The following is a 22,106-nucleotide window of genomic DNA, read 5'->3' on the forward strand; positions in this document are numbered from 1 at the left end:
CTGCACCCCACATCCCACACACCCTGTAAGTGATCTGTTTATGGCTGGCTACATGTGGGTGGAGACCCGAACTGCCCAATAAGTGACTTCCAATGGGGTTCAGGTCCCGATCCGCACTTTATCTAAAGTCTGGCTGAACCCGCCGAACCGAACTTCAATGGGTCCGCGAATCTCTACTGATTGGGTCCTCTTCTGCCCTTGTGGCGTGCTGGCATAAATTCTCCTGGTGACTAATGCATGGCAGTCACAGCACTTGTCGCCCTACTCTAAACCATCACCTGTCAGGAGACATCTGACCACAGCGGTTACATGGGACAGGACAATACAGATGTGACGGGTGCAGCCATGACACCAGCCATGGAGGAAGCTCCACAAATGGCAGGATAGAATGGTACACCCTGCACAACTGCCACATTACTGTGGGATTTATGTACTGTAGGAAAAATGCACTTTGAGGGGCTTTCCATCAGCAGGTCCATATGCGTTAGACGTCCACTGCTCAGAGCTCCATAGACTTCCATGGAGAGGTAAAAGCTGACCTATGGCTGCCTCCCATGACGGCCGCCTCCCACAGTGCAGCAATCCTAACACCGCTCAGACAAGCTCGGGCGCCGGCGCGCTGACGTCACTGACCCCGCCCTCTGCCTGTTCGCTCGGCCTTGGCGTCGCTCGTCTCTCAGTAACGAGCCGCGGTTCAATATGGCGGCCGGGATCTGAAGGAGCGGAGCGTTCGTGCTGTTATTTTCCTGCCTCCGTTCCCCGCACACTCAGCAGCAAGAGGCGAGCACGTATCTCCACCAGCCCCGACTCTCCCCTTCCCCGGCTGCTGCATGTCTGCAGCTGAAAGGGGGCGTTTTACTGATAATTTCCTCACCTGTCTGTGCAGCACCATCAAGTACCTGACCTACTTCAGGTCTAGGAAGAAATCTCTCCAGTACTGCAAGATCAAGGAGCCCAAACTGGAGGAGATGGACGAGCAGAGCGTGGAGGTGAGGGGAAGGGGCGGGATGTGACAGCTGTCTGTCCAGATGATGCTGCAGGACTGGGACAGGGCTGATGGCGCCCCCCTGTACCGTGCTGCTGCTTACTATGGCGATCTACTGCCCTGCCTGTGCTGCTGCTTACCATGGCGATCTACTGCCCTCCCTGTGCTGCTGCTTACTATGGCGATCTACTGCCCTGCCTGTGCTGCTGCTTACCATGGCGATCTACTGCCCTCCCTGTGCTGCTGCTTACCATGGCGATCTACTGCCCTCCCTGTGCTGCTGCTTACCATGGCGATCTACTGCCCTGCCTGTGCTGCTGCTTACCATGGCGATCTACTGCCCTCCCTGTGCTGCTGCTTACCATGGCGATCTACTGCCCTCCCTGTGCTGCTGCTTACCATGGCGATCTACTGCCCTCCCTGTGCTGCTGCTTACCATGGCGATCTACTGCCCTCCCTGTGCTGCTGCTTACCATGGCGATCTACTGCCCTCCCTGTGCTGCTGCTTACCATGGCGATCTACTGCCCTCCCTGTGCTGCTGCTTACCATGGCGATCTACTGCCCTCCCTGTGCTGCTGCTTACCATGGCGATCTACTGCCCTCCCTGTGCTGCTGCTTACCATGGCGATCTACTGCCCTCCCTGTGCTGCTGCTTACCATGGCGATCTACTGCCCTCCCTGTGCTGCTGCTTACCATGGCGATCTACTGCCCTCCCTGTGCTGCTGCTTACCATGGCGATCTACTGCCCTCCCTGTGCTGCTGCTTACCATGGCGATCTACTGCCCTCCCTGTGCTGCTGCTTACCATGGCGATCTACTGCCCTCCCTGTGCTGCTGCTTACCATGGCGATCTACTGCCCTCCCTGTGCTGCTGCTTACCATGGCGATCTACTGCCCTCCCTGTGCTGCTGCTTACCATGGCGATCTACTGCCCTCCCTGTGCTGCTGCTTACCATGGCGATCTACTGCCCTCCCTGTTCTGCTGCTTACCATGGCGATCTACTGCCCTCCCTGTACCGTGCTGCTGCTTACCATGGCGATCTACTGCCCTCCCTGTACCGTGCTGCTGCTTACCATGGCGATCTACTGCCCTCCCTGTACCGTGCTGCTGCTTACCATGGCGATCTACTGCCCTCCCTGTGCTGCTGCTTACCATGGCGATCTACTGCCCTCCCTGTGCTGCTGCTTACCATGGCGATCTACTGCCCTCCCTGTTCTGCTGCTTACCATGGCGATCTACTGCCCTCCCTGTACCGTGCTGCTGCTTACCATGGCGATCTACTGCCCTCCCTGTACCGTGCTGCTGCTTACCATGGCGATCTACTGCCCTCCCTGTACCGTGCTGCTGCTTACCATGGCGATCTACTGCCCTCCCTGTACCGTGCTGCTGCTTACCATGGCGATCTACTGCCCTCCCTGTACCGTGCTGCTGCTTACCATGGCGATCTACTGCCCTCCCTGTGCTGCTGCTTACCATGGCGATCTACTGCCCTCCCTGTACTGTGCTGCTGATTACCATGGCGATCTACTGCCCTCCCTGTGCTGCTGCTTACCATGGCGATCTACTGCCCTCCCTGTACTGTGCTGCTGCTTACCATGGCGATCTACTGCCCTCCCTGTACCGTGCTGCTGCTTACCATGGCGATCTACTGCCCTCCCTGTGCTGCTGCTTACCATGGCGATCTACTGCCCTCCCTGTACCGTGCTGCTGCTTACCATGGCGATCTACTGCCCTCCCTGTACCGTGCTGCTGATTACCATGGCGATCTACTGCCCTCCCTGTACCGTGCTGCTGATTACCATGGCGATCTACTGCCCTCCCTGGGGTGCGACGGGGCGACGTACTGCCGTCCCCGGGGTGCGCCTGGCGACGGGGCGACGTACTGCCGTCCCCGGGGTGCGCCTGGCGACGGGGCGACGTACTGCCGTCCCCGGGGGGCGACGGGGCCGACGTACTGCCGTCCCCGGGGGGGCGACGTACTGCCGGCGACGGGGCGACGTACTGCCGTCCCCGGGGGGGCGACGTACTGCCGTCCCCGGGGGGGCGACGTACTGCCGTCCCCGGGGGGGCGACGTACTGCCGTCCCCGGGGGGGCGACGTACTGCCGTCCCCGGGGGGGCGACGTACTGCCCCCGTACTGCCGTCCCCGGGGGGGCGACGTACTGCCGTCCCCGGGGGGCGCCTGGCGACGGGGTGATCTACTGCCCTCCCCGGGGGGCGCCTGGCGACGGGGTGATCTACTGCCCTCCCCGGGGGGCGCCTGGCGACGGGGTGATCTACTGCCCTCCCCGGGGGGCGCCTGGCGACGGGGTGATCTACTGCCCTCCCCGGGGGGCGCCTGGCGACGGGGTGATCTACTGCCCTCCCCGGGGGGCGCCTGGCGACGGGGTGATCTACTGGCCTCCCCGGAGTGCGCCTGGCGACGGGGCGATGTAGTGGCCTCCCTGGATGCCTTGGCTGCGTTCAGGCCTCACCGGGGTGCGCCGGGTGCCAGGGCAGTGGAAACCACTGTAAGTGATCGGATCTGCCTCTGAGATAGTGCTGCGTGTGCAGACTGCCATCTGCATGTTCATACCATGTTTGTTTCTGTGGGGTTTATGACTATTGATGTCTATACAAAGCTGCCACAGTTGGTGGGTATAGACATGAGGGCAGTGAGTTACTGCAGTGACCGGCCTTATAGCAGCTCTCACAGAGGTTTGGAGGACTTGGGCTCAGTCCACAGTGTCTGTGCTCCCCGTCCGGCACATACGCTCAGCGCACACTCAGGATGGGTGCCATAGTGTTTGGCCACCACAGGGACCCAGTGCAAAGAGCCGGAAACTGCTTGGTGCCTGTTGCAGTGCAGTAGCCCTCTGTGCAGTGCAGACTTTCCTGTACAGTTAAACATAAGAGAGCACACATTCACCGCCTGTGTCTGGCCAGTGGTCACTCATGACAATGTCACAGTGTACATCTGGAAAACTCCAGACTGAGTAGTGTGCACCTCGCCTGGGACACATGAAGTTTCCACCCCCCTTTTATTTCTCTTTCTTCATTTTTTTTTTTTTTTTTTTTTTTTTTTTGGTGCATGTACTATTTTTGTGTGTTGTACACATTGTTAATTTGATGCATTTTTTAATTCTTGGCCACAGCAACTTTTTCTTCTTTTCCTATTGTAGCAGCTGTCAATGTTGTGGTAAAAAGTATCGCTAAGGTCTTATGTATTTTGCTCAAAAAGGATCTTTCGTGAATTGCGCTGTATTTCTTTGTCTCAGACACTGTCTCTGCATCATTCTACATCATCCAATGTTTTGGCTCAAATATCAGGAATAAAATAAGCCAAGTAATAGTGTAAATGAGCCACATTTCTCATCCAGCATGATCCACTGTGATAATGCGGCACCTAGTAATACTGCCTGCTCTGAAGGTGCATTATACGGCGAGGTTATCCTGAGTCCTAGAGCAGCTCGTTTCATGATGATCGTGCAGTGTAGATAGGCTGCCAATCATCCGACGCATGGCATGAGGCAATGAAGTTCATTTTCACTGCGCTAAATGACCGCCAACATGTTGGTCTGTTTTTTAGTACCCTGTACGCGCAGGCCGACTCTATTTTTATTGTTCATTACGAATAGATGGCCATTGTTCTTGTCAGCTTGACTTTTGCTTACACCAGACTATGTGCTGCTGAGAACAATGGTCATCGGCCAGATCAAAACATTATTTCACCTGACAGCAATATAAAGGATACATTTAACTTGGAAGAAAGTGCTCTGGTCAGATGACGCCAGGGTATAACTTTTTGGGCCAAATGAAAACTCTATATGTGGCAGATAACTAAAATTGCACGTCACCCTGAAAACACCATCCCCACTGTCTAACGTGGTGGCAGCATCATGCTGTGAGGATGCTTTTCATCAGCAGGGAGAGGGAAGCTGGTAAAATTTGATGGGAAGGTAGATGGGGCTCAATCCTGTAGGGAAACCTGTTAGAGGCTGCAAAAGACTTGAGACTGAGGTGTAGGTTCATCTTCCACCAGGACAATGACCCTAAACATACTGCCAGAGCTACAATGGATGGTTTAGATCAAAGCATATTCATGTGTGTGAATAGCCTAGTCACAGTCCAGACTTAAATCCATTTAGAATCTGTGGCAAGAGAATTGCTGTCCAGACGATCTCCAGCCAATCTCACTGAGCTAGAGATATTTTACAAAGAAGAATAGGCAAAACTTGTCAGCCTCTAGATGTACACAGCTGATAGAGACAGACCCAAAAGACTTGCAGCAGTAATTTCAGCAAAAGGTGCTCCTTCAAAGTATTCACTCTGGGGGCTGAATACAAATCCATGTCACAATTTTCAGATCTATATTTCGAAAACCATGTATCATTTTTTTACACTTCATAAATAATTGCTACTTTGTTTTGGTATGTCACCTAAATTCCAATAAAATCCATCTAAGATTTGTGGGTGTAATGTTCACAAGGTGTGAATACTTTCTTCAAGGCACTGTATGTGCCTCCATGGCTTCAGACTACAACCAAACTGTGCTTTCTGATCTTCCACTTCTGTACAGCAGGTAGAGATGAGGGGAATTGGTTATAAATCAGATATGTAGCTTCAGACTATATTGTGTTGGACTCTTGTATGGTAACCATGGAGACACATTGACCTGCATAGGAGCTGTAGACCATAGGGTTTAAGACAAAAGGCGGCTTTACACGCGGACGATATTGCTAGCGATATCGAGCGTGATGGCACCTGCCCCCGTCGTGCAAGCGAAATCGTGTGATCGCTGCCGTAGCGAACATTATCGCTACGGCAGCGTCACACGCACTTACCTGGTCGGCGTCGGCGCTGTGACTGCCGAACAATCCCTCCCTCAAGGGGGAGGGACGTTCGGCATCACAGCGACGTCACCGCGACGTTATTAAGCGGTCGGCCAATCAAAGCGGAGGGGCAGAGCTGAGCGTGATGTAAACATCCCGCCCACCTCTTCCTTCCGCATTGCGGCCGGCGGCAGGTAAGGAGACGTTCCTCGCTCCTGCGGTGTCACATACAGCGATGTGTGCTGCCGCATGAGCGACGAACCACAACGGACAACCCTTACCGATTTTTGAGTTTGGGACGACCTCTCCATGGTGAACGATTTTCACCATTTTTGAGGTCGCAGGTAAGTGTCACACGCTGCGATATTGTTAATGACGCCGGATGTGCGTCACTAACAACGTGACCCCGACGATAAAACATTAACGATATCGTAGCAAGTAAAGCCGCCTTTAGTTTGGATACATTGGAGCAATAATAATGGCTGTGGAGGTGTCCATAGCATTGCAGTCATCACTGTGACTTTTGTGCAGTATTTTGCATTACTTTTGGGTTTCCAGCTGTAATCGAATACTGGAATGGAAACGCCTCCACAGATTGGCCAGCAGCTTTGTGACCTACACGAAGTTAGCCACCATTGTCTGATCCAGAACTGCCTATTATGTACCGGTCTGTCTGCTCATGATGGGCTCGGACACAGTAATAACTATGATGTGATGCATATATTCGGGGTGACTGCACAGTAGTCACTACGTTAATTAGAATATATTCCCTCTATCCTCAGGTGGCAATTTTAAGTTCTTAACATTCTTGTATTTCCATGTCACCATAGATCCGGAAACCAATCAAGACATTTCTTTGTTCAGGGAAGGTGTTGCTCAGCATCATGGTTTCTGTTTGGAGCAATCCCATGACACTTGGGGCAGATCAGTTTCTAAAGGGAGCCTATAAGGGTGCTTTCACATCAGCATTTTTTTTTTTGTCTGGCGACAAGAAAACGCAAACTGGATATGACCGGATCCTGTGGATTGAATATGCAACGCATGCAGCCGCAATTGTTATTTTACTGGATCCTTCTGCAGCGAGACACAGAATTTATCGGCCGGCACTGGAGTCGGCTGACTCCTGATCTCACAGCCCGCACACGCTGCGATGGATGCAGGTTAACAGCAGTCACTGCCTGCTGCCGATCACGTGTGATCATGTGCTGGCTGTGTGGTCAGGAGTTCAGTGGAGTTCAGATCATCTGAGGACTCCAGTGTCGGCCGATTACTTGTTCTGTGTCCTGCTGCATCCATCGCAGAGTGTGCGGGCTGTGAGGTCAGCTGAGTTCAGATCAGCGGACTCCAGTGCCGGCCAAACTCAGGTGATCTCACAGCCCGCACACTCTGCGATGGATGCAGGGGGCACAGAACAAATAATCGGCCGACACTGGAGTCAGCTGATCTGATTACTTGTTTTGCTGGCTATGTGGTCAGGAGTAGGGAGGAGTGAGCAGTAAAATGCCTGGGTGCTCAATGGTCGAAGGCCATGTTGTTTTTTTTTTTTTTTTTTTTTTTAATGTATTAAAAAAAAAATACCCAAGCGCACAACCCTAACATTAGGGGTAAAAAAAAAAATGACATGGGCTTCGCCATATTTTTGTATGCTAGCCAGGTACAGTAGGCAGGTACGGGCAGCCCCCAACTGCCTATTTGTACCCGGCTGGGAACCAAAAATAAAGGGAAGCCCTTTTTTTAATTATTTCATGAAATAATTAAAAAAAACAAAACGTGGCCTTCGCCCAATTTTTGTGTCTAGCCACGTAGAACTAGACAGCTGGGGATTGGAATTTCAGCCCGCAGCCACCCCAGAAAATGGCGCTTTCATAGAAGCGCCATCTTCTGGCGCTCTATCTAACTCTTCCAGCTGCCCTGGTGCCAGGTGGCACGCTGGGTAATAAGGGGTTAATACCAGCTTTATTTTACCAGCTGGTATAAATCCCGAGATTCTTAATGTCAGGGCAAGTTTGCCCCGGCCATTAAGAGTCTCCAATAATGGGTTAAACAAAAGACATCACACAGAGAAAAAATACTTTATTTGAAATAAATACACAGACACACTTAGTGACTCCATGTTTATTACTCCCTCTCACCCCTCCACGATCCTGGCCGAGAGAGAGATTTCTGTACTGACCATGCCAGGCTGCTTTCTGGGGATGCTCGGTACAGAAAACAGGATCTTTTCTATCAGGATCCGTTAACTTCCGGTACAGCAGGAGCCGGCGCCCATTGAACTACATGGCAGGTACTGCCACAATCTAACGGATCCAGTGAGATGCAGTATTGTGATTCATGCTGCCCACCATGGCCAGTATGGCAGAGCTGAGTGGGCCGAAGGCAGTGGGAACCTCCCCGGATTACTAGTCTTCTGCTACCTACTCCTGGATTACAGTTTCTGCTGCCCTTGGTCCGGGTACTATGAGTCACGTGATGTGTTCCCTTTAAAAGGACACTAACTGACAATACAATAATGGGGTGTCTCAGTGTTCTGGTAATTTGGTAGTCACAATAGCACATTTCTGACAGCCAGTACAAAAAGGCTGTGGTGCTAATTAAAAGGAAATTAATCACTTATAATATTTTAATCATACTTATTTTTTTTTTTTTTTTTGTTGTGGCTTTTTATTTCTATTTTTTTGCACATGATTATGGGTACAACCCTATTGCATGAGCTGCTGTTAACAGCATTTAGTGATTTGCTTCACCGCAGCCTACATGGGCTATAGTAACCTGAAAAACTAGAAATGTTCCTTGACTTATGGGAAGGTTTTTGAAAGATGCTCTGTAACTTGTCCTTGTACAGGTAGGGGGAAGAAGTGAGCTGTGACCATCTCTTATTATGAAAGGTGAATTTTATGTTCTCTCAGTGTTTCTCAAAGTTGTAAGGCCCCCTTCACACGTCAGTGATTCCGGTACATATGACGTCTGTTTTCATACGTATTGGAGACACGGACATACCCGATGTTTTCACGAGGACCATGTACCGGTTTGAGCACTGCGTGTCCTTGTGTTCCACACAGAGTCCATTTTTCTCCGGCAGCACTGATGTCATACAGACCACACACTGATGTGATCCATGTGACATCAGTGTGACACATACCTGTGAAAACACGTGTCTTTGAAATAAAATGTTTTTCTTTACTCACCTGTCTCCAGCGCTGCTGTGTTTGGTGCTGTTGTCACTTGCTTCTAGGCCTACTCATTAGGCTCATGAATATTCACTGCACTGCGGGACGCATCAGCAGCTCCTGAGACAGCAGCGCCGGGGACAGGCGAGTAAAAGTTCCTGCTCTCTGTGTGCTATCACGGATAGCACACAGTGAACATTAATGCTCCAAAATCTTGGCACACGGATGGGCCATACGCACCTTCTACACGGCCGTGCAAAACACAAACGTTTTTCCACAGACGTGTGAAGGGGGCCTAAGGCTGGCCATACCATTAGGGTGTCCACTGGCTGTTGAGGTGTGGTGAAGAAGACCGTTTTCTTAGAAGGGATGATATACTGCACAATCCTTTCTAATGCTAAAGCATTATTTAAAGGGAACCAATCACCAGGATTTTTGTATATCAGCTAAAGCCAGTGCTAATCAGGTTGATTCCCTACATACCTGTAGTGGTCAGCTCGGCTGTTTTTAGGTTTTGAAATCCAGGAAAGTAAAGTTTATAAAACAGCAGCTTCTTGAGTGACATCAGCTGAGAATCAGAATATATTGGAGGGGGGTATTCATAGTTATCCCCTCCCTCTATTAGAATTAGCATAAGTATTATACAATCGATCTAACAGGACCTGTGGTGAGGTCATACCCATGTGACCAGATGGGGTGGGGCCTCCACGAACAGAAAAATGTTGTTTCCAGATATCAGCTTTGTTGGCTGAGGCTCCGCCCCTTCTGGTCACATGGGTATGACCTCACCACAGGTCCTGCTAGGTCAATTGTATAATACTTATGCTAATTCTAACGGGGAGGAGATAACTGAATACCCCCAGATATTATCTGCTCCTCAGCTGCTGTCACTCAAGAAGCTGCTGATTTCAAACTTTACTCTTTTGGATTTCAAAACCTATACATCCGAGCTGACCACTACAGCTATGTAGAGAATCAGCCTGATAGCGCCAGTATAGCATTGGCTTCAGGTTACATAGGAAAATCCTGGTGACTGGTTCCCTTTAATGTTACAACATAATTGAGTGTAATGGTTTGTACTTATGATAGTGCTATTGATTCCTGGAAACAAAAGTAAAACATTTTAGGGATATGACTACTTGGAGCCTACAGATTGGGGGGGAGCAGGCCAAACATCATTCTTGGTTTGTTTGGTGAGGGCCAAGTAAAAAAATGTTTAAGAAGACCTACTTTAAAGTATGATAGCCTTAATTAGTGATCTTACATATGATAAGAATTGCCGAGAACTCCTCTCTACAGAACAGAAATGGTGAATCTATTGTGAGACTCTTGCCCAGAGTGAAAATTGCAACTTCAACTTTATTTTTTTTAAACTTAGATTGACATTGGAAATGATAATACATTTACATAAATACTTGATTCATTACCTGATGCTACATTTTCATTAAATAGATTTCTTAAGATCTACTCTGCAGCCAAACCTCTGAAACTGGATGTGGAAATACGCCGCTGCACACTGGGCTATGTTACCAATGCAGCCATATACCGTAGTAAGCAGTGTCGTTAGAAAAGGATATTTGCCCAATACTTACATGGGGTCATACATTAGTCTTGGCAACTGACCCTAGGTGAGATTTTGATTCTTTGAAGGATGCATAACATTGGAGAGCCTCTTTTTAAATTATGTATTTCTTTGTCGCTCCATTGGGAGACCCAGACAATTGGGTGTATAGCTTCTGCCTCCGGAGGCCACACAAAGCATTACACTTAAAAGTGTAAACCCCTCCCCTCTGCCTATACACCCCCCCCGTGCATCACGGGCTCCTCAGTTTTATTGCTTTGTGTTGAAGGAGGCACACATCCACGCAAGCTCCACATTTTAGTCAGCAGCAGCTGCTGACTATATCGGATGGAAGAAAAGTGGGCCCATAACAGGGCCCCTGGCATGCTCCCTTCTCACCCCACTCTGGTCGGCGGTGCTGTTAAGGTTGAGGTACCCATTGCGGGTACAGAGGCTGGAGCCCACATGCTGTTTTCCTTCCCCATCCCTTAGGGGCTCTGGGTGAAGTGGGATCCTAACCGGTCACCAGGCACTGGGACCGTGCTCCCTCCGCAGCCCCTGGGGGAATCTGCTGGACAGGAGACCGGGTATCTTCAGGGACAGGCCCTGCTCCTATGAGGTACTCTGTGTCCCCTTGGGGACGGCGCATAGAGCGCCTGTGTAATGGACACTGCAGCACTGCTGGGTGTGTTTGTGCGCCGGGACTACCGCGCTGACCGCGCTTGTTTGCCGGCCGCGCTTATAACTTTAGTCCCCGGCTTTTGCGGCCTAGTACCGCATTCTCCCGCCCCCGGGCCTGCCAGTCAGGGGTAAGGGCGGGACGCTGCACTAGACGTCAGCGCTGAGGGCTTGAGCATACTTTGTATCCTCCTCCCCCCTCACTGAGCACCGTGGGTCACCAGATTCCCGCACTTTCTGAGGCACGCCCACGGCTCCCTCCTCCTCTCAGAACGCTGGCAGCCATTCCTATCAGCACGTCTGACGCTGGAGAACTTCAAAGCCGAGCTCCACAGCTCTGGGAGGCCCAGGCAGGGAATCTGGTGGTCACACAACCGCTGAGGGCGGTCGGTAAGCCGCACCTGTTACTAGGTGCTGGCCCCCCTGGGTGCCGAAGTGTATATTTATATGCTTATATTGTATACATTTACTCTGTACGGCCGCACTATTAGCTTTTGGCTATATACCCTCACTGATTGCTCTAAGAGGAGACAACAGCATGTCGTCCGCAAAAAGCAAGGGTGCCAAGGCACAGGCTTACTTTGCAACCTGTACCTCATGTGCGGCAATGCTACCTGCAGGTTCCACCTACCCTCATTGTGTGCAATGCTCGGCCCCTGTGACACTCACTCAGCCGGAGTCTCAGCCACTGGTGGGACCCCCGGCCCAGGTGGAACCACCGGCCCCCACTGTCCAGGTGACAGGGACAGAGTTTGCAGTATTCGCTGACAAACTTTCTGAGTCTATGGATAGATGGTCTGCTAAGATACTAGAAGCTTTGCAGTCCAGACCTGTAACACAGGCCCCGGGCACTGTTGATTCATTGCCCCCAGGCCCCCCTCGGTCGGAGCAGCAAAGTGCTCCTGGGTCGACTCATAGGTCCCACGGGGAGGACTCCGACACGGACCACAGTCCCAGACCGACTAAGAGGGCTCGCTGGGAGCTTCCCTCGACTTCATCACACTGTTCAGGGTCTCAGCATGAGGACTCTCTGGAAGATGAAGCGGATGTGGCAGATCAGGGCTCTGATCCTGAGGCCGCGCTCAACCTTGATACGCCTGAAGGGGACGCCATAGTAAACGACCTTATAGCGTCCATCAATCAGGTGTTAGATCTTTCTCCTCCAGCCCCTCCGAGTGAGGAGTCAGCTTCTCAGCAGGAGAAATTTCATTTTAGGTTTCCCAAACGTACACGGAGTGCGTTTCTTGATCACTCCGACTTCAAAGATGCAGTCCAGAAACACCGGGCTTTTCCGGATAAGCGCTTTACTAAGCGCCTTAATGACACACGTTATCCCTTCCCCCCTGACGTAGTCAAGGGTTGGGCTCAGTGTCCCAAGGTGGATCCTCCAGTCTCTAGACTGGCGGCCAGATCCATAGTTGCAGTGGCAGATGGTGCATCACTCAAGGATGCCACTGACAGGCAGATAGAGCTCCTGATGAAATCCATCTATGAGGCTATCGGCGCGTCCTTTGCTCCGGCATTTGCAGCCGTATGGGCACTCCAAGCTATCTCAGCTTGTCAGTCTGAGATTAATGCAGTCACACGTGCCTCTACTCCGCAGGTTGTGTCTTTAACCTCTCAGGCGTCGGCGTTTGCGTCCTACGCCATGAATGCTGTCCTGGACTCTGTGAGCCGTACGGCGGTAGCATCCGCCAATTCAGTGGCAGTCCGCAGGGCCATTTGGCTACGTGAATGGAAGGCAGACTCTGCCTCCAAAAAGTTTTTAACCGGTTTGCCATTTTCTGGCGACCGCCTGTTTGGCGAGCAATTGGATGAAATCATTAAACAATCCAAGGGTAAGGACTCGTCCTTACCCCAGTCCAAACCTAACAGACCTCAACAACGGAAGGTACAATCGAGGTTTCGGTCCTTTCAGCCCTCAGGCAGGTCTCAATTCTCCTCGTCCAACAGGCCTCAAAAGGGTCAGAGGAACTCTGATTCATGGCGGTCTAAGTCACGTCCTAAAAAGACCGCCGGAGGAACCGCTCCCATAGCGGCCTCCTCATGACTTGCGGACTCCCTAAACCGCATCCTCGGTCGGTGGCAGGCTCTCCCGCTTTTGCGACGCCTGGTTCCCACATGTCCAAGACCGATGGGTGAGAGACATTCTGTCTCACGGTTACAGGATAGAGTTCAGTTCTCGTTCTCCGATTCGTTTCTTCAGAACATCTCCGCCCCCCGAGCGAGCCGATGCTGTTCTTCAGGCGGTGAACACTCTGAAGGCAGAAGCAGTGGTTATCCCTGTTCCCCTTCAGCAATGGGGTCACGGTTTTTACTCCAACTTGTTTGTGGTACCAAAAAAGGACGGATCTTTCCGTCCCGTTCTGGACCTCAAACTGCTCAACAGACACGTGAAAACCAGGCGGTTCCGGATGGAATCTCTCCGCTCCGTCATCGCCTCGATGTCCCAAGGAGACTTCCTAGCCTCAATCGACATCAGGGATGCTTATCTCCACGTGCCGATTGCACCAGAGCATCAGCGCTTCCTGCGTTTCGCCATCGGGGACGAACACCTTCAGTTCGTGGCACTGCCTTTCGGCCTGGCAACAGCCCCACGGGTCTTCACCAAGGTCATGGCAACAGTGGTAGCAGTCCTACACTCTCAGGGACACTCAGTGATCCCTTACTTGGACGATCTTCTTGTCAAGGCCCCCTCTCGGGTGGCATGCCAACACAGCCTGAACATTGCTCTGGAGACTCTCCAGAGGTTCGGGTGGATCATCAATTTCCCAAAGTCAAAACGGACACAGACCCAATTGCTGACATATCTCGGGATGGAGTTTCATACTCTCCCAGCGATAGTGAAACTCCCGCTGGACAAACAGCGTTCACTACGGACAGGGGTGCAATCTCTCCTCCGAACCCAGTCGCACCCCTTGAGACGCCTCATGCACTTCCTAGGGAAGATGGTGGCAGCAATGGAGGCAGTTCCATTTGCGCAGTTTCATCTGCGTCCACTTCAATGGGACATTCTCCGCAAATGGGACAGGAAATCGACGTCCCTCGACAGGAACGTCTCCCTTTCTCGGGCAGCCAAGGCCTCCCTTCAGTGGTGGCTTCTTCCCACTTCCTTGTCGAAGGGGAAATCGTTTCTGCCCCCATCCTGGGCTGTGGTCACGACGGACGTGAGTCTGTCAGGGTGGGGAGCGGTCTTCCTCCACCACAGGGCTCAGGGAACCTGGACTCCGACAGAGTCCTCCCTTCAGATCAATGTTCTGGAGATAAGGGCAGTGTATCTAGCCCTAAAGGCGTTCCATCCGTGGCTGGAAGGCAAGCAGATCCGAATTCAGTCGGACAACGCCACGGCGGTGGCATACATCAACCACCAAGGCGGCACACGCAGTCGCCAAGCCTTCCAGGAAGTTCGGCGGATTCTGCTGTGGGTGGAAGCCACAGCATCCACCATCTCGGCAGTTCACATCCCGGGCGTAGAAAACTGGGAAGCAGACTTTCTCAGTCGCCAGGGCATGGACGCAGGGGAATGGTCTCTTCACCCGGACGTGTTTCAAGAGATTTGTTGCCGCTGGGGGAAGCCGGACGTCGACCTAATGGCGTCCCGGCACAACAACAAGGTCTCGGCATTCATGGCACGGTCTCAAGATCACAGAGCTCTGGCGGCAGACGCATTAGTTCAGGATTGGTCGCAGTTTCGACTGCCCTATGTTTTTCCTCCTCTGGCACTGCTGCCCAGAGTGTTATGCAAGATCAGGTCCGACTGCCGCCGCGCCATCCTCATCGCCCCAGACTGGCCGAGGAGGTCGTGGTACCCGGATCTGTGGCATCTCACGGTGGGTCAACCGTGGGCACTACCAGACCGACCAGACTTGCTGTCTCAAGGGCCATTTTTCCACCTGAATTCTGCGGCCCTCAACCTGACTGTGTGGCCATTGAGTCCTGGATCCTAGCGTCTTCAGGGTTATCTCAAGAGGTCATTGCCACTATGAGACAGGCCAGGAAACCAACGTCAGCCAAGATCTACCACAGGACGTGGAGGATCTTCTTATCCTGGTGCTCTGATCAGGGTTTTATTCCCTGGCCATTTGCCTTGCCCACTTTTCTGTCCTTCCTTCAATCCGGAATGGAAAAGGGGTTGTCTCTCGGCTCTCTTAAGGGACAAGTTTCGGCGCTCTCTGTGTTTTTTCAAAAGCGTCTAGCCAGGATTCCGCAGGTACGCACGTTCCTGCAGGGGGTTTGCCACATAGTCCCCCCTTACAAGCGCCCGCTAGAACCCTGGGATCTGAACAGGGTTCTAACGGCTCTTCAGAAACCACCTTTCGAGCCAATGAGAGATATTTCTCTTTCTCGCCTCTCGCAGAAGGTGGTCTTCCTAGTGGCAGTCACATCACTTCGCAGAGTGTCTGAGCTAGCTGCACTGTCATGCAAAGCCCCCTTCCTGGTGTTTCACCAGGACAAGGTGGTTCTGCGTCCGGTTCCGGAATTTCTCCCTAAGGTGGTATCCCCTTTTCATCTCAATCAGGATATCTCCTTACCTTCTTTTTGCCCTCATCCAGTTCACCAATGTGAAAAGGATTTGCACTTGTTAGATCTTGTGAGAGCACTCCGGCTCTACATTTCTCGTACGGCGCCCTTGCGCCGCTCGGATGCGCTCTTTGTCCTTGTCGCTGGCCAGCGTAAAGGGTCGCAGGCTTCCAAGTCAACCTTGGCTCGGTGGATCAAGGAACCAATTCTTGAAGCCTACCGTTCTTCTGGGCTTCCGGTTCCTTCAGGACTGAAAGCCCATTCTACCAGAGCCGTGGGTGCGTCCTGGGCATTGCGGCACCAGGCTACGGCTCAGCAGGTGTGTCAGGCGGCTACCTGGTCGAGTCTGCACACTTTCACGAAACACTATCAGGTGCATACCTACGCTTCGGCAGATGCCAGCCTAGGTAGGCGAGTCCTTCAGGCGGCGGTTGCCCACCTGTAGGAAGGGGCCGTGTTACGGCTCTATTACCGAGGTATTCTTTTACCCACCCAGGGACTGCTTTTGGACGTCCCAATTGTCTGGGTCTCCCAATGGAGCGACAAAGAAGAAGGGAATTTTGTTTACTTACCGTAAATTCCTTTTCTTCTAGCTCCTATTGGGAGACCCAGCACCCGCCCCTGTTCCCTTCGGGCTGTTGTTCTTTTGTGTACACATGTTGTTCATGTTGAATTGTTCTTTGGTTCATGGTTTAAGTTCTCTGAACATCCTTCGGATTGAATTTACCTTAGACCAATTTATAAGTTTCCTCCTTCCTGCTTTTGCACCAAAACTGAGGAGCCCGTGATGCACGGGGGGGTGTATAGGCAGAGGGGAGGGGTTTACACTTTTAAGTGTAATGCTTTGTGTGGCCTCCGGAGGCAGAAGCTATACACCCAATTGTCTGGGTCTCCCAATAGGAGCTAGAAGAAAAGGAATTTATGGTAAGTAAACAAAATTCCCTTCTTTTGAAATAAAAATAACCCTTTTGACGCCTAAAGGTAAACATGTCGATATAATGTAACCAGAGTATATTTATTAAAGGGACTCTGGTCAGCAGGTTTCTGTAATGTAATCTGAAGACCATTTGCTTCATGAGTTTAAACAGATAATTCAGCCTTGCTTCTGTTATCTCGCAGTTTTGTTTTTTTTTGTTTTTTTCTTTTGTTTTCCTGCTGTTGGTTAAAGCATCTTATCTTTATCATTAGTGGCTCTCAGCAGTGCATGATCTTTAGTAGAGATGAGCAAACCGGTCGCGGTTCGGCTCGAGTTCTGTTCGCCGAACGGAGATCTCGGTCAAGTTCGGTTTGGCGAACCAGTTCGGTGAACCGCATAGGAAAGAATGGGAGGCAATCACAAACACATAAAAACACCTAGAAAACACCCTCAAAGGTGTTCAAAAGGTGACAAACAACTCGCAACACAAACACATGGGAAAGTGACAAGAACAAATTCTCATGTGAAAACAAAACAACGTTACAAGAAAAAGAGGATGAGACAAAGATATAGGCATGCCCTTCTAAAATCATGTAAAACACCGCAAGGTTACTCCAAGTGGAGTCTCCCTTTTTTCCAAAAATTGGGCCACACCCACACCCACCGCTTCAGTGGCAGCACTTATGCCCCAGTTGTACACTTCACAGCTAGATTTGCATCAAGCACATTCAAAATCCACAAGCCTTTACTCTCCCCAGGATGACACAGGGGTAGTAAATTCCTTGTGGATCCATGACTTGTTCATTTTGATGAACGTTAGTCTGTCCACATTGTCACTGGACAGACGCGTGCGCTTATCTGTCAGCACACACCCAGCAGCACTGAAGACACGTTCAGAGACAACGCTGGCAGCTGGACACTACAAGATCTCCAAGGAGTAAGTGGAGAGTTCTGGCCATTTTTCAAGATTTGAAGCCCAAAATGAGCAAGGCTCCATTTGCAAAGTCATGGCATCGATGTTCATTTGGAGATACTCCTGTATCATCCTCTCCAGCCGTTGACTATGTGTCAGACTTGTTGTCCCTGGGGACCTTGCAAAGGATGGTGTAAATTTTTTTTGAAAAGATTCAATAAAATTGCTGTTACCAGCAGGGCTGTGGAGTCGGAGTCGGAGCTCATTTTGGTGGAGTCGGTGTAAAATGCACCGACTCCGACTCCTAAAATATATAATAAATTGGGGACAGTAGCGCAATGCAGAATGTGCTGAATATTTTACTAAATAATATTTAGTATAATGCTTATATTTAAGTGAAAAATGTATTGTAGTACAATGTGAACATCAGACATTTAATTATTTTTATGATACAATAATCAAGATATTTGGATAGAACATCAAATATTTATTGGAATACAACTTTAGAACACAAAAAACTAATAGATTGTAATTATGTAATACAATATGTAATATATATATATATATATATATATACACACACACACGATATATATGTAATCTACTGTATATTACATAGTGTATTACATATTTACAATTTATTAGTTTTTTTTTGTGTTCTAAAGTTGTATTCCAATAAATATATTTTATGTTCTATCCAAATATCTTGATTATTGTATCATAGAAATTATTAAATGTCTGATGTTCACATACACATGTTCATGTACTACAATAAATTTTTCACCTAACTATAAGCAATATATGTCAGAGTCGGAGCAAGAGAAATTGAGGAGTCGGAGTCGAAGGTTTGGCTTACCGACTCCACAGCCCTGGTTACCAGCACCAGATACGGTGCTACTGGTAGACTGTTGAAGATGACGAGACCATCCCATGTTTGTGAAGTTACAACTGGGAGATTCACTCTCTGCACCAGGGTTGTTTGGTGGAAAAGCCGAGCTAAGATCGAGTAACAGCTTCTGCTGATACTCCTGCATACGTGCGTCCCTTTCTATGGCTGGAATTATGTCACAAAATTTGGACTTGTACCGGGGATCTAATAGTGTGGCAATCCAGTAGTCATCATCACTTCTAATTTTGACAATACAAGGGTCATGTTGGAGGTAGTGCAGCAAGAAGGCGCTCATATGTCTTGCGCAGCCATGCGGACCAAGTCCATGCTGTGTTTGTGGCATAGAGGTGCTAACCGTTCTTTCTTCCTCTGACATCTCCCCCCAACCTCTTTCAACAGAAATTTGACCAAGGTCTCCCTCATCCGCTGAGTCTTCCATGTCCATGGACAGTTCGTCCTCCATTTCTTCATGTTCTCCTGCACCTTCCTCAACATTTCGCCTGCTACTATGCGCCCTTGTTGATCCCTGTCCCCCATGATCCCATGCCTGCCGCGTTGGTGATGATGAACGTCTGGACCTTGGTGATGTTGTTGTGTCTTGCGCATATGAATCCTCCTGTAGCTCTTCACCTTCCTGTTGTCCCACCACCTGACTCCGAATAGTGTTTAGCGTGTGCTCCAGCATGTAAATGACTGGAATTGTCATGCTGATAATGGCATTGTCAGCGCTAAACATATTCGTCGCCATGTCGAAACTGTGCAGAAGGGTGCATAGGTCCTTGATTTGATACCACTCCATCAGGGTGATCTGCCCCACCTCTGCATCTCGTTGGCCCAGGCTATACGTCATGACGTATTGCACCAGGGCTCGACTGTGCTGCCACAGTCGCTGTAACATGTGGAGAGTCGAATTCCAGCGTGTCGGCACATCGCATTTCAGGCGATGAACCGGCAGGCCGAAAGACTTCTGGAGTGATGCAAGTCGCTCAGCAGCGGTGGTTGAACGGCGGAAGTGAGCAGACAGTTTTCGTGCCCTGTTCAGAAGGCCATCTAGGCTGGGATAGTGTGTTAAAAATTGCTGGACAACAAGGTTCAACACGTGAGCCATACAAGGCACGTGTGTCACCTTGCCCAGGCGAAGGGCCGCACCCAGGTTTGCAGCATTGTCGCACACGGCCTTACCAGGCTGCAGGTTGAGTGGAGACAACCATTTACCAAACTCAGTCTCCAGAGCTGCCCACAACTCAGCCACTGTGTGACTCTTATTTCCAAGACATTTCAAGCTAAAGACCGCCTGATGCCGTTGCGCTCTGCTGCCAGCATAGTAATGAGGGGTGCGTGATTCCTTCTGCGCAGTTAGAACGCTGGTGGACTGACCAGGCAGGCTTGGGGCAGAGGTGGAGGACCCAGACGAGGTGGAGGAGGCAGAAGCAGTGGCGGAACTTGGACAGACAGAGGATTGACACACAAGTCGTGGGGACGGCAAGACTTATGCAGCAGACTCTTCACCATCTATCACCATAGTTACCCAGTGCCCAGTCAGCAACATGTAACGTCCCTGTCCATGCTTACTGGTCCAAGTATCGGTGGTGAAATGTACCCGTTCACACACAGTTTCTCAAGGAAGCGGTGATGTTGTGTGCGACATGCTGGTGTAGCGCAGGCACACCTTTCTTAGAGAAGTAGTGGCAACTGGGAATCTGGTACTGGGGCACAGTGACAGACATAAGGTCTCTAAAATCCTATGTGTCCACCAGGCGGAAAGGCAGCATTTCGGCAGCCAAGAGCTTACAGAGGAATAAAGTCAACCTCTTAGCTTTGTCATGGGTCGCAAGAAATGGCCTTTTATTTGTCCACATCTGAGGGACAGAGATCCGGCTGCTGTGTGTAGACGGTGTTGAGTAGGGTGTCCCTGGAAAAATGCAGGTTTGTGAGCAAAGTGCAGGCGTAGACATGATGTTGCCTTCATCCAACGTTGGTGCTATCGATGTCTGAGAGAGCTGTACACACGCACTTGTTTCCCCTTCCAAACCAACTGACGACCTTCCAAGTAAACTGCCTGTTGCGGTTACAGTGGTGGAAGTTGTGCGTGGAAAACCAGGTGTGACAGCTGTCCCCACAGCCCTAGAAGATGAAGAGCGCGCGGATGCACTGGAAGGGGCAGGCGGTAGATGGTTCGCTCCGCTAGGCCGCATTGCAGCACGGTGAGCTTCCCACTGGGACATATGATATTTATTCATGTGACGATTCATGGAAGAAGTTGTCAAACTGCTGAGGTTTTGCCCTCTACTAACAGAATCACGACAAATTTTCCAGATCACATAATTTGGGCGATCTTTTGCTATGTCAAAAAAGGACCAGGCTAGGCAAGGCTTAGAGGGCATGCGACCTGCTGATCCACCCCGACTAGTGCTCAGAGGCACAGTGGTGGCTGAGGATGCAGTTGTAGATGTGCTACCAGTACTCCAACTCTGTCCAGGAAGGCGCAAGGTAACTTCGTCGTCAGTTGCATCCTCCTCCACCGCCTCTGTTGACCTCCTCGAGTGCCTGACTGTGGGTTGACAGTATGTGGGATCTAGAACTTCCTCATCAACTATTGTGTTTGCACTCCCCTCACCCTCAGACCGAGCCTCTCCTGCCCTGACCGAATATTTAGGTTGTCATCCCAATCTGGTATCTGCATCTCATCGTCATCAGTATGTTCCTCCTTGTCTATTACAACAGGTGTTTCAGTTTGAATAAGGGTCAACATTATGCTCAGAAACTTGTTCATCACGGCCTGAATCTGAGTCACAAAGGTTCTGGGCATCACTGCAGACCATTTCCTGGTCTGTACTCACTGTGACTTGGGAGCAGACCTCTGATTCCCAGGCTATAGTGTGACTGAACATCAGCCATCTCAGTTCCACCATACTGTGCAGGGCGGATGGAGACTTCAGAGCTGGGAGAAAGCTAGTGTGATTGGGATGACAACTCAGAGGACTGGTGTTTTTTGGATGCGGTAGTTGAGGTGGCGGAGAGGGCGCTTGTTGGACCACTTGAGATCCATTCAAGCATTTTCTTTTTTTGGCCATAATCTACCTTTTGTTCCAGTTGTTCGTGTCCGTAAAAAAGAGAGCACATCGGATTGTCCACGGTAAGTAGTAGACATCTTACTTTTGCTGAAAGATGGTCTATCTTCAGCAGATGTTAATGGAGCTTTGCCACCTTCCCCACGGACAAACCCTTTTTTTCCTTTTCCAACACGCCTCTTCCCCTTTCCACCAGCATCTGTCATTTTGCCACTCATTTTGATTGCGACAATATTGTGCACTTAAAATGTGGTAGTAAAAATTGAGAGGTGGTGTAGATTGCAGCGGTGGTCTATCTTTATTAACAGCAGAATAAACAACAATAACTATCCCTGACAATGCAACTACGGCCCTTAAACTGGCAGCATAGTTTGCTAGTATAATGGCTTAGTAACAATGAGTTTGAGTGTGCAAAGGGCAGGAGGGTACAGTGGCCGGGTTGTGGGTCAGTGTACAGGAAAGGAAGCCTCACTTTCTATCCCTCCTAATGGGGAAATGCAGCGAGGAAGTCCCTGAGCTTAGCTACACAGACGCTGTTAGCTTCTGTAGCTGTTTAAAATCTGTTTCCACGGACCTGACTGTCACCTATGGC

At 50.4% G+C, this 22,106-nt stretch overlaps 1 protein-coding gene across 2 annotated transcripts in view; it reads left to right on the plus strand.

Moving 5' to 3' along the window:
• Positions 1-657: 657 nt before the first annotated feature.
• TRIM37 (tripartite motif containing 37) overlaps positions 658-22,106 on the plus strand; it is a 253,245-nt gene continuing 231,796 nt past the window's right edge. For both annotated transcript variants that reach the window (XM_075336298.1, XM_075336299.1), the window contains exon 1: positions 658-989. In XM_075336298.1, coding sequence (XP_075192413.1) covers positions 831-989 — 159 coding nt within the window. In that variant the 5' untranslated portion in view covers positions 658-830. The remainder of the gene's footprint in view (positions 990-22,106) is intronic.

Source organism: Anomaloglossus baeobatrachus, chromosome 2, assembly GCF_048569485.1.
Source record: "Anomaloglossus baeobatrachus isolate aAnoBae1 chromosome 2, aAnoBae1.hap1, whole genome shotgun sequence".
In the NCBI taxonomy this organism is placed as follows: Eukaryota; Metazoa; Chordata; class Amphibia; order Anura; family Aromobatidae; genus Anomaloglossus; species Anomaloglossus baeobatrachus.